The following is a 14,525-nucleotide window of genomic DNA, read 5'->3' as shown; positions in this document are numbered from 1 at the left end:
AAAATTAATAAAAAGTGCCATACTTTCGTTATTAATTTAAATTCAATATTTCTTACAACACACAACACTTTAATTTATGCATTCATAATGATAGGTCAACTGTAGAGGGCAGTATTCATCACTAATTTGCATTTAAAGTCGATTTTTACACAAAGGTCAAAAAAGGCGAAATTGGGGCCGTTTGGACTGCAAAAACGACTTATTGCGTAATAGTTGAAAAATGCGACTTTTTTGCGTGTAACCGATAATAACGTGTCCAGGACCAAACCAAATCGTCTCTTTTACGTTTCATAATATCAAACATGTAATTAAGAGTGATTTTTGAAAAAAAAATTAATATTTCTGAAAAAATTAATACAAAAATTAATAAAAAGTGCCATACTTTCGTTATAAAGTTAAATTCAATATTTCTTACAACACACAACACTTTAATTTATGCATTTATAACGATAGGTCAAATGTAGAGGGCAGTATTCATCACTAATTTGCATTTAAAGTCGATTTTTACACAAAGGTCAAAAAAGGCGAAATTGGGGCCGTTTGGACTACAAAAACGACTTATTGCGTAATAGTTGAAAAATGCGACTTTTTTGTGTGTAACCGATAATAACGTGTCCAGGACCAAACCAAATCATCTCTTTTACGTTTCTTAACATCAAACATGTAATTTAGAGTGGTTTTTTGAAAAATAAAAATCAATATTTCTGAAAAAATTAATACAAAAATCAATAAAAAGTGCCATACTTTCGTTATAAAGTTAAATTCAATATTTCTTACAACACACAACACTTTAATTTATGCATTCATAATGATAGGTCAACTGTAGAGGGCAGCATTCATCACTAAAGTCGGTTTAAAGTCGATTTTTACACAAAGGTCAAAAAAGGCGAAATTGGGGCCGTTTGGACTGCAAAAACGACTTATTGCGTAATAGTTGAAAAATGCGACTTTTTTGTGTGTAATCGATAATAACGTGTCCAGGACCAAAACAAATCATCTCTTTTATGTTTCATAATATCAAACATGTAATTTAGAGTGGTTTTTGAAATATCAAAATCAATATTTCTGAAAAAATTAATACAAAAATTAATAAAAAGTGCCATACTTTCGTTATAAAGTTAAATTCAATATTTCTTACAACACACAACACTTTAATTTATGCATTTATAATGATAGGTCAACTGTAGAGGGCAGTATTCATCACTAATTTGCATTTAAAGTCGATTTTTACACAAAGGTCAAAAAAGGCGAAATTGGGGCCGTTTGGACTGCAAAAACGACTTATTGCGTAATAGTTGAAAAATGCGACTTTTTTGTGTGTAACCGATAATAACGTGTCCAGGACCAAACCAAATCATCTCTTTTACGTTTCTTAACATCAAACATGTAATTTAGAGTGGTTTTTGAAAAATCAAAATCAATATTTTTGAAAAAATTAATACATAAATTAATAAAAAGTGCCATACTTTCGTTATAAAGTTAAATTCAATATTTCTTACAACACACAACACTTTAATTTATGCATTCATAATGATAGGTCAACTGTAGAGGGCAGCATTCATCACTAAAGTCGGTTTAAAGTCGATTTTTACACAAAGGTCAAAAAAGGCGAAATTGGGGCCGTTTGGACTGCAAAAACGACTTATTGCGTAATAGTTGAAAAATGCGACTTTTTTGTGTGTAATCGATAATAACGTGTCCAGGACCAAACCAAATCATCTCTTTTATGTTTCATAATATCAAACATGTAATTTAGAGTGGTTTTTGAAATATCAAAATCAATATTTCTGAAAAAATTGACACAAAAATTAATAAAAAGTGCCATACTTTCGTTATAAAGTTAAATTCAATATGTCTTACAACACACAACACTTTAATTTATGCATTTATAATGATAGGTCAACTGTAGAGGGCAGTATTCATCACTAATTTGCATTTAAAGTCGATTTTTACACAAAGGTCAAAAAAGGCGAAATTGGGGCCGTTTGGACTGCAAAAACGACTTATTGCGTAATAGTTGAAAAATGCGACTTTTTTGTGTGTAACCGATAATAACGTGTCCAGGACCAAACCAAATCATCTCTTTTACGTTTCTTAACATCAAACATGTAATTTAGAGTGGTTTTTGAAAAATCAAAATCAATATTTTTGAAAAAATTAATACATAAATTAATAAAAAGTGCCATACTTTCGTTATAAAGTTAAATTCAATATTTCTTACAACACACAACACTTTAATTTATGCATTCATAATGATAGGTCAACTGTAGAGGGCAGTATTCATCACTAATTTGCATTTAAAGTCGATTTTTACACAAAGGTCAAAAAAGGCGAAATTGGGGCCGTTTGGACTGCAAAAACGACTTATTGCGTAATAGTTGAAAAATGCGACTTTTTTGCGTGTAACCGATAATAACGTGTCCAGGACCAAACCAAATCGTCTCTTTTACGTTTCATAATATCAAACATGTAATTAAGAGTGGTTTTTGAAAAAAAAAATAATATTTCTGAAAAAATTAATACAAAAATTAATAAAAAGTGCCATACTTTCGTTATAAAGTTAAATTCAATATTTCTTACAACACACAACACTTTAATTTATGCATTTATAACGATAGGTCAACTGTAGAGGGCAGTATTCATCACTAATTTGCATTTAAAGTCGATTTTTACACAAAGGTCAAAAAAGGCGAAATTGGGGCCGTTTGGACTGCAAAAACGACTTATTGCGTAATAGTTGAAAAATGCGACTTTTTTGTGTGTAATCGATAATAACGTGTCCAGGACCAAACGAAATCATCTCTTTTATGTTTCATAATATCAAACATGTAATTTAGAGTGGTTTTTGAAAAATCAAAATCAATATTTTTGAAAAAATTAATACATAAATTAATAAAAAGTGCCATACTTTCGTTATAAAGTTAAATTCAATATTTCTTACAACACACAACACTTTAATTTATGCATTCATAATGATAGGTCAACTGTAGAGGGCAGTATTCATCACTAATTTGCATTTAAAGTCGATTTTTACACAAAGGTCAAAAAAGGCGAAATTGGGGCCGTTTGGACTGCAAAAACGACTTATTGCGTAATAGTTGAAAAATGCGACTTTTTTGCGTGTAACCTATAATAACGTGTCCAGGACCAAACCAAATCGTCTCTTTTACGTTTCATAATATCAAACATGTAATTAAGAGTGGTTTTTGAAAAAAAAAATAATATTTCTGAAAAAATTAATACAAAAATTAATAAAAAGTGCCATACTTTCGTTATAAAGTTAAATTCAATATTTCTTACAACACACAACACTTTAATTTATGCATTTATAACGATAGGTCAACTGTAGAGGGCAGTATTCATCACTAATTTGCATTTAAAGTCGATTTTTACACAAAGGTCAAAAAAGGCGAAATTGGGGCCGTTTGGACTGCAAAAACGACTTATTGCGTAATAGTTGAAAAATGCGACTTTTTTGTGTGTAATCGATAATAACGTGTCCAGGACCAAACGAAATCATCTCTTTTATGTTTCATAATATCAAACATGTAATTTAGAGTGGTTTTTGAAAAATCAAAATCAATATTTTTGAAAAAATTAATACATAAATTAATAAAAAGTGCCATACTTTCGTTATAAAGTTAAATTCAATATTTCTTACAACACACAACACTTTAATTTATGCATTCATAATGATAGGTCAACTGTAGAGGGCAGTATTCATCACTAATTTGCATTTAAAGTCGATTTTTACACAAAGGTCAAAAAAGGCGAAATTGGGGCCGTTTGGACTGCAAAAACGACTTATTGCGTAATAGTTGAAAAATGCGACTTTTTTGCGTGTAACCGATAATAACGTGTCCAGGACCAAACCAAATCGTCTCTTTTACGTTTCATAATATCAAACATGTAATTAAGAGTGGTTTTTGAAAAAAAAATTAATATTTCTGAAAAAATTAATACAAAAATTAATAAAAAGTGCCATACTTTCGTTATAAAGTTAAATTCAATATTTCTTACAACACACAACACTTTAATTTATGCATTTATAACGATAGGTCAACTGTAGAGGGCAGTATTCATCACTAATTTGCATTTAAAGTCGATTTTTACACAAAGGTCAAAAAAGGCGAAATTGGGGCCGTTTGGACTGCAAAAACGACTTATTGCGTAATAGTTGAAAAATGCGACTTTTTTGTGTGTAACCGATAATAACGTGTCCAGGACCAAACCAAATCATCTCTTTTACGTTTCTTAACATCAAACATGTAATTTAGAGTGGTTTTTGAAAAATCAAAATCAATATTTCTGAAAAAATTAATACAAAAATTAATAAAAAGTGCCATACTTTTGTTATAAACTTCAATTTAAAATTTGTTACAACACGCAACACTTTAATTTATGCATTCATAATGATAGGTCAACTGTAGAGGGCAGTATTCATCACTAAAGTCGAAATTGGGGCCGTTTGGTGCGTGACTAACAACGTCCGAGTGAAATCTTAATTTATCCAGAGATGATATGATTCGTTTTTTGACGTAATTTCAAACCATGAATACGTTTTTAAGCAATCGACATTTAGAAATACATGTAATTTCGAAGTTGGTTTTGGATGTTGATATCGATTTTTGAACATTCGTTTTTTGAGACTCATCGAAAATCAAAACATGAACCGTGCACCGTCATGTAAGCAGGACTAGTTATGTATAAGCTTATTCTTCAACCAGCAGTGGATATCGTGTCGACAATTTTACCAGCCGACACACTATTGTAATTTTCAATTCGTAAACCTCCCCGTAGATGCGAATTCGCATCGCCATCTCAGCTTTATCAAGTCTAACACTACACACATGTGTGTGTGAGTTAGGATAAAAACTGAATACTAATTAGATGGCGAATGACTTAGTTTCAACCAATGGGTGAACGTATTGTAATAGACTTTACACTCAAGGTAGGTGTAACTAGTTTGACTGACATGTACAAATAAAGATATCAGCCTATCAGGAATCAGTAAATCAAAGTCACTCCTCAAATTTTAGCGAACAATAATCTGTATCTAGGTAGATCTGTCAGTGTTTTTAAAAAAGGGAAAAACTGAGACGCATGCATGGGGAAAGAATGTACGACGCTAAGCTTATTACATCTCATTAATTTGATCTTTCGCTACACTGTGTCAAGTCTATTACCATGCTGTGTTCCAAGCTAGCTCGTAGTACTAACAGGTCGATCGCACGAAAGTCCAGGGACACGGCAACCTTGTATTCATAGTGGGCTGATGTTTAACACAAACGTATGGTAATGACTATGTTACGTCGATTCACCCAAAATGTGCTGGAAAGAGTTGTTTTTTTTGTGCTCATTAAGTATGAGAAAAGGCATTCTTTTCTAGGTTGGAATATTTTTTGAAAGACCTGCCCAAGTTCAGGGGTATATTTTACTTAAATTTTGCTCACAAAATTCGTTGCATTCTCAAAATTTGCTTACAATTGTTATTATTTCATTATTCAAATAATCAATTGTTTTGATCAGGCCTTAGCTATTTCATCATACGAAGTGTCGTCTCAAGCATTACATAGATCAAGGGTCTTGAGCTCCGTAAGTTTTTGGGTGTGTGGAATGTCTAGAGTTTGGGTTTACCGTTTGGATTTGGAAGTCTAATAACACCGTCGGTGGACTGCAAAAACGACTTATTGCGTAATAGTTGAAAAATGCGACTTTTTTGTGTGTAAACGATAATAACGTGTCCAGGACCAAACCAAATCATCTCTTTTACGTTTCATAACATCAAACATGTAATTTAGAGTGGTTTTTGAAAAATAAAAATTAATATTTCTGAAAAAATTAATACAAAAATTAATAAAAAGTGCCATTCTTTCGTTATAAACTTCAATTCAAGAAAGAATGCATAAAGGGGCCTACCTAGAACCTTGTATAGATGTAAACTGAGAATTACTACTTACAATGGGTTGGGTTGGGTTGGGGGGGGGGGGGGGGCAACAGGTTGGGAGGCAATCGGCCGGGGCTAGGGCACAAAGGGGTCTACCTAGAACCTTTTGTATTGATGTAAACTGAGAATGACTACTCACAACACACAATAATTTACAGCTACATTCTGGGTTTATTCTCCATAAATAATCAAATAACTTGGCAACAAAATGAAATATATTTACATATAGTATTAAGAGTTAAAAATGAAAAATATCACATTAAATATCTCAAATGCTAAATAAAGATTTCCATACACTCTAGTTGTGTCTGTATTAGCACAATAGTTAGGACATACTAAAAACAAACAGCTATCAAACATCAATTATTTGTCTTTTAGTCAAATTATACAAAAAAATGAATTATAAATACTGATATAGATCACACATTTGGGGTGTCAATTGCTCAGTGTTTAGAGGAGAAAAAACCTTGCTTCCTAACTTTTGAAACTTACACTTGAATTTCATTACAGAGCACCATGTAAATATTACTTGCATTTTTTTCAATTTAATAATAATGGGAGTAGTATAAAAGTGTTTAGGCCTTTCAAGTGCCGATGGAATGTGCTCTCACTGCAAGGATTGTTACAAAGTTAGTTTTAGCATTTGTCTGACAAAGATATTATACCTCGGTTAAAATGTGAACTTCCATAATGAGTGCAGTGCCTTCTCCAAGCATTTCCCATTTGATAGTAGCACTCCCTAAAAGCTTTTCACGTTGATGGAAACAGCGCCCTCTAACAGTAAAAATAATGACAATTACGTTTTGGTGATGCGATTTACTACAGCGCCCTCTAGCAGTACAAAAAATGATGACAATTACGTTTTGTTGATGCGATTTACCTAAACTGGTAATACGTAATATTTTATGACAAAGATATTGTACCTCAGACAGAATATAACGTACTGTGCATTGTGAAATTTAAAACAACCCTTCATTTTGTACTTGGAGTGAAGATTTCTGGTAAAAAAGGAAATTACAAAAGTTAAAGTACAGTAACATGCTTTATTTTTAGTGTAAATCTACAACTGCCGACGTCAGACCTTGGTCTTGGATGAAAGGAACCTGTTACAAACAGAGAAAGTAAACAAATGAACTGGACTAATAACACTTGGCATAGCATGTTGGAAGAACAGAGACTTGTATTACATTTCATCATTTGATAAGAACAGTTGTATGGCCACGTTACACAATAATTCGCACTGACACACTTTCAGTTCCCCTGACATTTCATGTACACATAAAGTGACCATAAAACTGTTTTTATCAAATGATGGAATGTAATACAAGTTTCTGTACTTCCAACATGTTGTGCCAAGTGTTATTAATCCAATTCAGTTGTTTACTCTCCATGGTTGCAACAGGTTCTATTTGGCCACGGTCTGATGTCAGCAGTTGTAACAGGTTCCATTTGTCCATTATCTGATGTCGGCAGTTATATAAGATGTAACCTTATGTTTTAAAAACATCTTGACGGTACATTAAAATTTTAACCAAACTGTCATTCAAAAATATCATTTCCTATAACTGTTATTTTGTCAGTGACTTCTCTAAATGGGTTTGGTGTCCTACAAAGGATAGCTAACCTTCATAGGCACGATGTCTATGTACGATGTCTATGTAAGATGTCTATGTATGAAGGCTTTGGAAAGAGAGCTGTCTACACAGGCTATAGCTGCCATAATTAGGATGGCTGCCCAACACAGGCTAACTGCCCAACTTAGGATGGCTGCCCTACACAGACTAACTGCCCAACTTAGGATGGCTGCCCTACACAGACTAACTGTCCAACTTAGGATGGCTGTCCTACACAGGCTAACTGTCCAACTTAGGATGGCTGCCCTACACAGGCTAACTGCCCAACTTAGGATGGCTGCCCTACACAGGCTAACTGCCCAACTTAGGATGGCTACCCTGCACAGGCTAACTGTCCAACTTAGGATGGCAGCCCTACACAGGCTAACTGCCCAACTTAGGATGGCTGCCCTACACAGGCTAGCTGCCCAACATAGGATGGCTGCCCTACACAGGCTAACTGCCCAACTTAGGATGGCTGCCCTACACAGGCTAGCTGCCCAACATAGGATGGCTGCCCTACACAGGCTAACTGCCCAACTTAGGATGGCTGCCCTACACAGGCTAACTGTCCAACTTAGGATGGCTGCCATACACAGGCTAGCTGCCCAACTTAGGATGGCTGCCCTACACAGGCTAACTGCCCAACTTAGGATGGCTGTCCTACACATGCTAACTGCCAAACTTAGGATGGCTGCGCTACACAGGCTAACTGCCCAAACTAGGATGGCTACCCTACACAGGCTAACTGTCCAACTTAGGATGGCTGCCCTACACAGGCTAACTGTCCAACTTAGGATGGCTGCCCTGCACAGGCTAGCTGCCCAACTTAGGACGGCTGTCCTACACAGGCTAACTGCCCAACTTAGGATGGCTGCCCTACACAGGCTAGCTGCCCAACTTAGGGTGGCTGCCCTGCACAGGCTAGCTGCCCAACTTAGGATGGCTGCCCTACACAGGCTAACTGCCCAACTTAGGATGGCTGCCCTACACAGACTAACTGCCCAACTTAGGATGGCTGTCCTACACAGGCTAACTGTCCAACTTAGGATGGCTGCCCTGCACAGGCTAGCTGCCCAACTTAGGATGGCTGCCCTACACAGGCTAACTGCCCAACTTAGGATGGCTGCCCTACACAGGCTAGCTGCACAATTTAGGATGGCTGCCCTACACAGGCTAACTGCCCAACTTAGGATGGCTGCCCTACACAGACTAACTGCCCAACTTAGGATGGCTGCCCTACACAGGCTAACTGCCCAACTTAGGATAGACCTGAAAGGGATAATAAATAATATAACTGCCCTAAATAGTACAGCTGTCCTGTATAGGATTGACACCATTAATAAAAATAAGAGTTTCACTTTAAATATTGGACAATCACTCGTATTGACAAACAGAAGGTGTTTGGGATAGAGAAAATCATCAGATATTGTAATGTTTGCAAATGAAAACAAAGAAAGATACACAACTGAAAGAAAACTGTCTTGTTGGCTGTTCCTCAAATTTAAATTACAACATAAATATATTACAGTTAACTGAACACTTCACCATGGCAACACACTCTGACACCTATGTGAACTTTGACCTAGCACATTATGCATGCAAATACAAGTATTAAAACATACATTCATACTGTTATTTCTTTTCAAAATACACGAAAAAAAAGATTGTCTGCAAACTTTTGCTGTTAAATATTACTTGTTCTTTCTATCTTAAAAGTATAAATTATTTACACAATTCGATATTTTCAATTCATTTTACAATTCTACATATCATAAAGACGTTATTAAAGGTATTTTTTTCAAGATATCATTTTTGTCCCAAACTACCCTGGTTGCTATGGATATCCTGGTACTTAATGGCTTTGCAACAAAACATCTATAAGGGTACTAGTAGTTACATTCCAACAGCGCCCTCACAGTTCAAAGTGCAATTACATTAAACAGCGCCCTCATAGGTCACACACTGTTCACTAAATGAACGTAATACTGGAAGTGTTCTGTACACTGCAAAAGTTTGACATGTATATCCCCCTATTGCACTTAAATCTCAGAACCCTTGCAAATACCTACATCAAGTGGTTTTACAACTGGCTAACACTACTAACCATTTTTTCCCCTATACATTGTTTCATCTGTACATTCATAATTCCTGATCCTGATCTGTACAAAACTGTCTTCACAAAAATTCTGTATTTCTACTCTTTTATGTTTTCTAAAAAAAAGAAATTTGGCATAAGATTGAATTATTTTTGACAAACATGGTTCTAATATTGTTAACATGAAAACGCTAACAACACTTTCAGGTTAGCTAGTAAAAATTTCTGCATATATAAGTGTCTTTACACTTCCTGCACATTTTCAGTCCAAAATGTCCATTTTTTTACATAGTTTTCAAAAAAAAAATGCAATTTTTTTTTTTTTTTACAGCAGACTGTCTTAACTTTTTCATTAACTTGTTTTTCATCCAAAATTTTGTACAAAACTTTCAAATTTTATAAATTGTTTCAAGGACACAGCTGACTAGTGTCATCATTGCACATCTGTACAAATTGAATAACATGCAAATTTCAACTAAGATTATGCACATATGAATAGCAACATGGAAAGTAAATTCAAAGCTTGTATGATAACGTGTCCTTGCTAATACAATGAAGACAGTGCAGCTTTCTTGTCACTAACAAGCCATGGCAGTGTACGATATATTCTATTTCATATGTTTAGCTGACCATCGTTCTTTTTGGGGTCTTTTTTGATTCCGCATAATGAACAAAATTTACCCAAAAGATGAACCAATTATAATAACTTATCGTCTGTTTCATATGCTAATGCATGTTAATTAACAATGCTGAATATTGGCAGATTGTGGCAAACATAGTCAATAGACCGTTGTCTAGGTAACAGATGTTCCTTGTCTTATCAAACACTTCCTGTATAACCATGGTAACAACTATTTCCTGTTTAACAATATGGTAACACACTTCCTATGTAACCATGGTAATGTCCTGTCTGAATATGGTAACAAGATGTTTTCTGTTTAACCATGGTAACGCATACTTCCTGTCTTCCAACATGAACAATTACATCCTGTCCACCATAATGTCTACTGCTTCCATCAAACCACACCAAGGCAAGGCATGAGTTATTTCCTCTCACATTTCTAGATGTTCTGGAATGAATCATGGACGTCTCTCCTCTATCAGGTGAGTAGTTAGTGCCTCTTCTGTGTAACCATGACTACAACCACATTCTCTTCATGTCATATAACATGCATAGTACACTCATAAAGGGGAGGGAGGTGGTGGTGTTCTGATGGTGAATGTTTACAGTTCAAATCACATCCTACGCAGTATTTTCACTGAGACTGCATCACAACGTAGATTCTATTGAATTATCCAAAAGATCATCATGTGACGATCTCAAACTTGGAAGTCCAGAGGAATCACTGTCACTATGGCAACTAGGTGGGGTCGCATAATTGGCAGCTTCTTGTAGCCTAATTAGCATATTCAGCTGTTTAAAAAAAAAACACAAGAAAAATGGTATAAGTATGAGTTTTGTATTTCTCTACGTCTGCAACATAAAGTGAGTTTACTTGTAACAACTACAGATATTAAGACATCACTGTCTGTGGAGAAAACAGACAACAATCAATCAAATCACAAAACATAGGCTAACACCAACAAGTCAACTGAAACAAGAATGGGAAATATACATTGTGAAGTAGTCACTCTAGAATGTTACATTAGATGAAAATTCAATGTCTTGATCTGTCACCTACAGACCTTGATCACATAATTTAAATAACACATAGATATCAACAAATTGGTAGTTATTCTGGATTTCTAATAGTTAAGACAACGCTAGTGTTTTCCCACTTGGAAAATCATTGTGAAACATTATCAAGCACATTCATATCAATACATAGTAAAAAGCTAACAAGTGGGTAAAAACTTTAATATTGCACGTACAATAACAAAGATTTTACACATTTATTAATCTTTTGCAATGTATTGAGTTACAAACACAGACTTGGTCAATGTTATTTCATATTGATTTTTCAAGTAGGACGCCATAATAAAATTGTTTTGTAAATTAAAAATCCAAAACACCCAATAATAAACAAACCACACACTTGTCACATTTATTGTTGCTTCAGGAGTCTATAGTCACTGGCTTTCAAATCTGAAGATCGTTTGCAATGCATTGCGAAATACTTCACTGGTCCCTATGTACACAGGTAACTAGTAATCGTGTGCTATTATCAGCTTAGACGTTCAACTGATCAAAAAATGCATACATTTCCATGGTAATTCAATATGGCAGATCCAAGATAGCAATTACTAGTGATCTGTGGTCTCACATGAACTGATAGCTAGGTCACATTATGATCCAGTGTTTAGTGTCATGGAACACCTCATTCCTGTATAACATTTTGAGTTGAATTTTAAATTGCCACCAAGAGCTGTAGTATATAAACTGACATTGTTGTGAGAATACATGACGACCAATGGTTATAAATGGTATTTGCATATCTGGAGTGTGTTTTTCAAGAAAAGAATTCAGTACCCAGTTACAAGTGCCTGTCACTTTTGTGTAATGGATGTCTACTGACATGCAAATGTTGTCAAGCAAGATTTTCGCTAGAAAAACAGGTTCCACTAGGTACTTGAAAAATGATCTTCAGATTTGTAAACTAGCAACTATTCTCGAGTTTACAGGTATTTATACCAAAATCACACGGTCGACTCTTTACTGTTACATGCATGCATATATGGAACACACATTCTACACTAAATAACACATCATTTCATGCACACTGCACTGCTGTAATTTCATTGCATTTATTGTGCTGATCACACTTTGCTACAATACCAGGCAATGGCTGTTGTTCACAACTTTAGCTATGTGCATGGTAACATTGGCAGACACATTGAACTATTACGTCCAATATTTGTTGATATTTTTAGCAGATATATTTTAATGATTGTAGGCTAAAAAGTCAAAGAAAACTAAACATTTTTGAATAATTCTAGCAAATATATAAATTTTTGATAGCCATGAATAGATAAAAGATTACTCTAACAATTGTGGGCTAAAATGAAAATCTGTTGTGCAAGAAAGTCATAGAAATATGAAAATTTTGTTGAATACTTTTGGCAGGTAAGTTATTAAGATTGTACAGAATACGCTACAACATGCACTTGGTGGTTTTTTAAAGGCTCTGCAAATATAACATTACAGAAATAATACTGGATAATATCTTTCAAATTAATACATTTAGATATTAATGTTTAAAGTTTTAGAAATATTATCAGTTTCATGATAGAGTTCACTGGCTGTGTACAACCACAATGAAACCTGTAAGAAATTGCACAAGCTACACACTAAGATAGTAAGATTGAATCACTTGTTTCTTGCTTCACTTTGTCTAAATGAAATAAACTGTGTAAATGCACTGAAACTTGACGCTGGCATAAACGGTTTGATGTCAACATGGTGGCACATTATTTCATTTCATTTCGACAAAATGTCGCAAGAAACCAGTCACTTACTCTTGCTATCAAGTGTCATATGTGCAGTTTCTTATTGCTTTCTGAGTGGTTGTAGCAAGCAGAAACTCTCTCATGAAATGGGAAGCAACAATATTAGGGTATAGTAGAATACTATTAGATCGATGTACAACGAAGGGAGCCTTACAACCCAGCCTGGAATGAAATGTTTACGTACATGTTGCTAGATTACATGTATTGGTTACATAGTGTGTCTCCACATTTACTACAATAGGAATACACCGTATACATATTTTTGACGTTATGTATTGGTGACTTTAAACATTAGGGTGGCCCAATTAGTAAACATCTGGTTCCTATACTCATGGATTGAATAAAGTTAAACTTTTAGAAAACTTGTACAGTGTTATTTTGAGATCATACATGTAGCAGTGTCCTGGGACAGTATAAATGGATTGTAAATATCGTGAACTATGACCTACTGTCATGATTGTGAAAGAAACGGTGCAAAATTAGCAGTCTAAGCTACACGCATCTAATCTATTGAACATGAAAGTGGGAAGGAAAGCTAACATATTGTACTGCTATTTACAGACAATGGCACATAGTTATTATAGCTGATACTATCTGTTTGATTTTCACTGCAAATTCAACGTCAATGACTTGAGTAGATGTGGAGACAAACTATGTAACTAATATATGTAATCTACCAACATGTACGTAAACATTTTGGTTTGAGGATGGGTGTAAGGATTATAATGAAATTCAACTCATCAGGGAATGCAGTACAGTGTTACTTCATTGTAAGTACTGACACTTATATGGTTATTATTATTATTGCAGACAGCACAAAATAGTCTGGATGCCAACGTGGTTTCTGACTATTGAGTGGAGTTGTAAATGGTAACGATACTGTACAGGAACTAGACTATGTGAGTGGAGGTGTAAATGGTAATGATACAGTATAGGAACTAGACTGGGAGTGGAGTTGTAAATGGTAATGATACTGTATAGGAACTAGACTATGTGAGTGGAGGTGTAAATGGTAACGATACTGTACAGGAACTAGACTGTGAGTGGAGGTGTAAATGGTAATGATACAGTATAGGAACTAGACTGGGAGTGGAGTTGTAAATGGTAATGATACTGTATAGGAACTAGACTATGTGAGTGGAGGTGTAAATGGTAACGATACTGTATAGGAACTAGACTGTGAGTGGAGTTGTAAATGGTAATGATACTGTATAGGAACTAGACTATGTGAGTGGAGTTGTAAATGGTAACGATACTGTACAGGAACTAGACTATGTGAGTGGAGTTGTAAATGGTAATGATACTGTATAGGAACTAGACTATGTGAGTGGAGTTGTAAATGGTAACGATACTGTATAGGAACTAGACTATGTGAGTGGAGTTGTAAATGGTAATGATACTGTATAGGAACTAGACTATG

The 14,525-nt window shown here is 34.7% G+C and overlaps 1 protein-coding gene across 2 annotated transcripts in view; it reads right to left on the bottom strand.

Annotated features, from left to right (window-relative positions):
* Window positions 1-6,110: 6,110 nt before the first annotated feature.
* LOC144452951 (neuron navigator 2-like) overlaps window positions 6,111-14,525 on the bottom strand; it is a 251,620-nt gene continuing 243,205 nt past the window's right edge. Inside the window, exon 28 of one of the 2 annotated variants that reach the window (XM_078144185.1) lies at window positions 6,111-11,072. In XM_078144185.1, coding sequence (XP_078000311.1) covers window positions 10,929-11,072 — 144 coding nt within the window. In that variant the 3' untranslated portion in view covers window positions 6,111-10,928. The remainder of the gene's footprint in view (window positions 11,073-14,525) is intronic. The other variant, XM_078144186.1, reaches the window with a different exon arrangement.

Source organism: Glandiceps talaboti, chromosome 23 (assembly GCF_964340395.1).
Source record: "Glandiceps talaboti chromosome 23, keGlaTala1.1, whole genome shotgun sequence".
Lineage (NCBI taxonomy): Eukaryota > Metazoa > Hemichordata > Enteropneusta > Spengelidae > Glandiceps > Glandiceps talaboti.
Note: the sequence above shows the minus strand (reverse complement) of the source record. Positions and strands in the feature narration are given on the sequence as shown.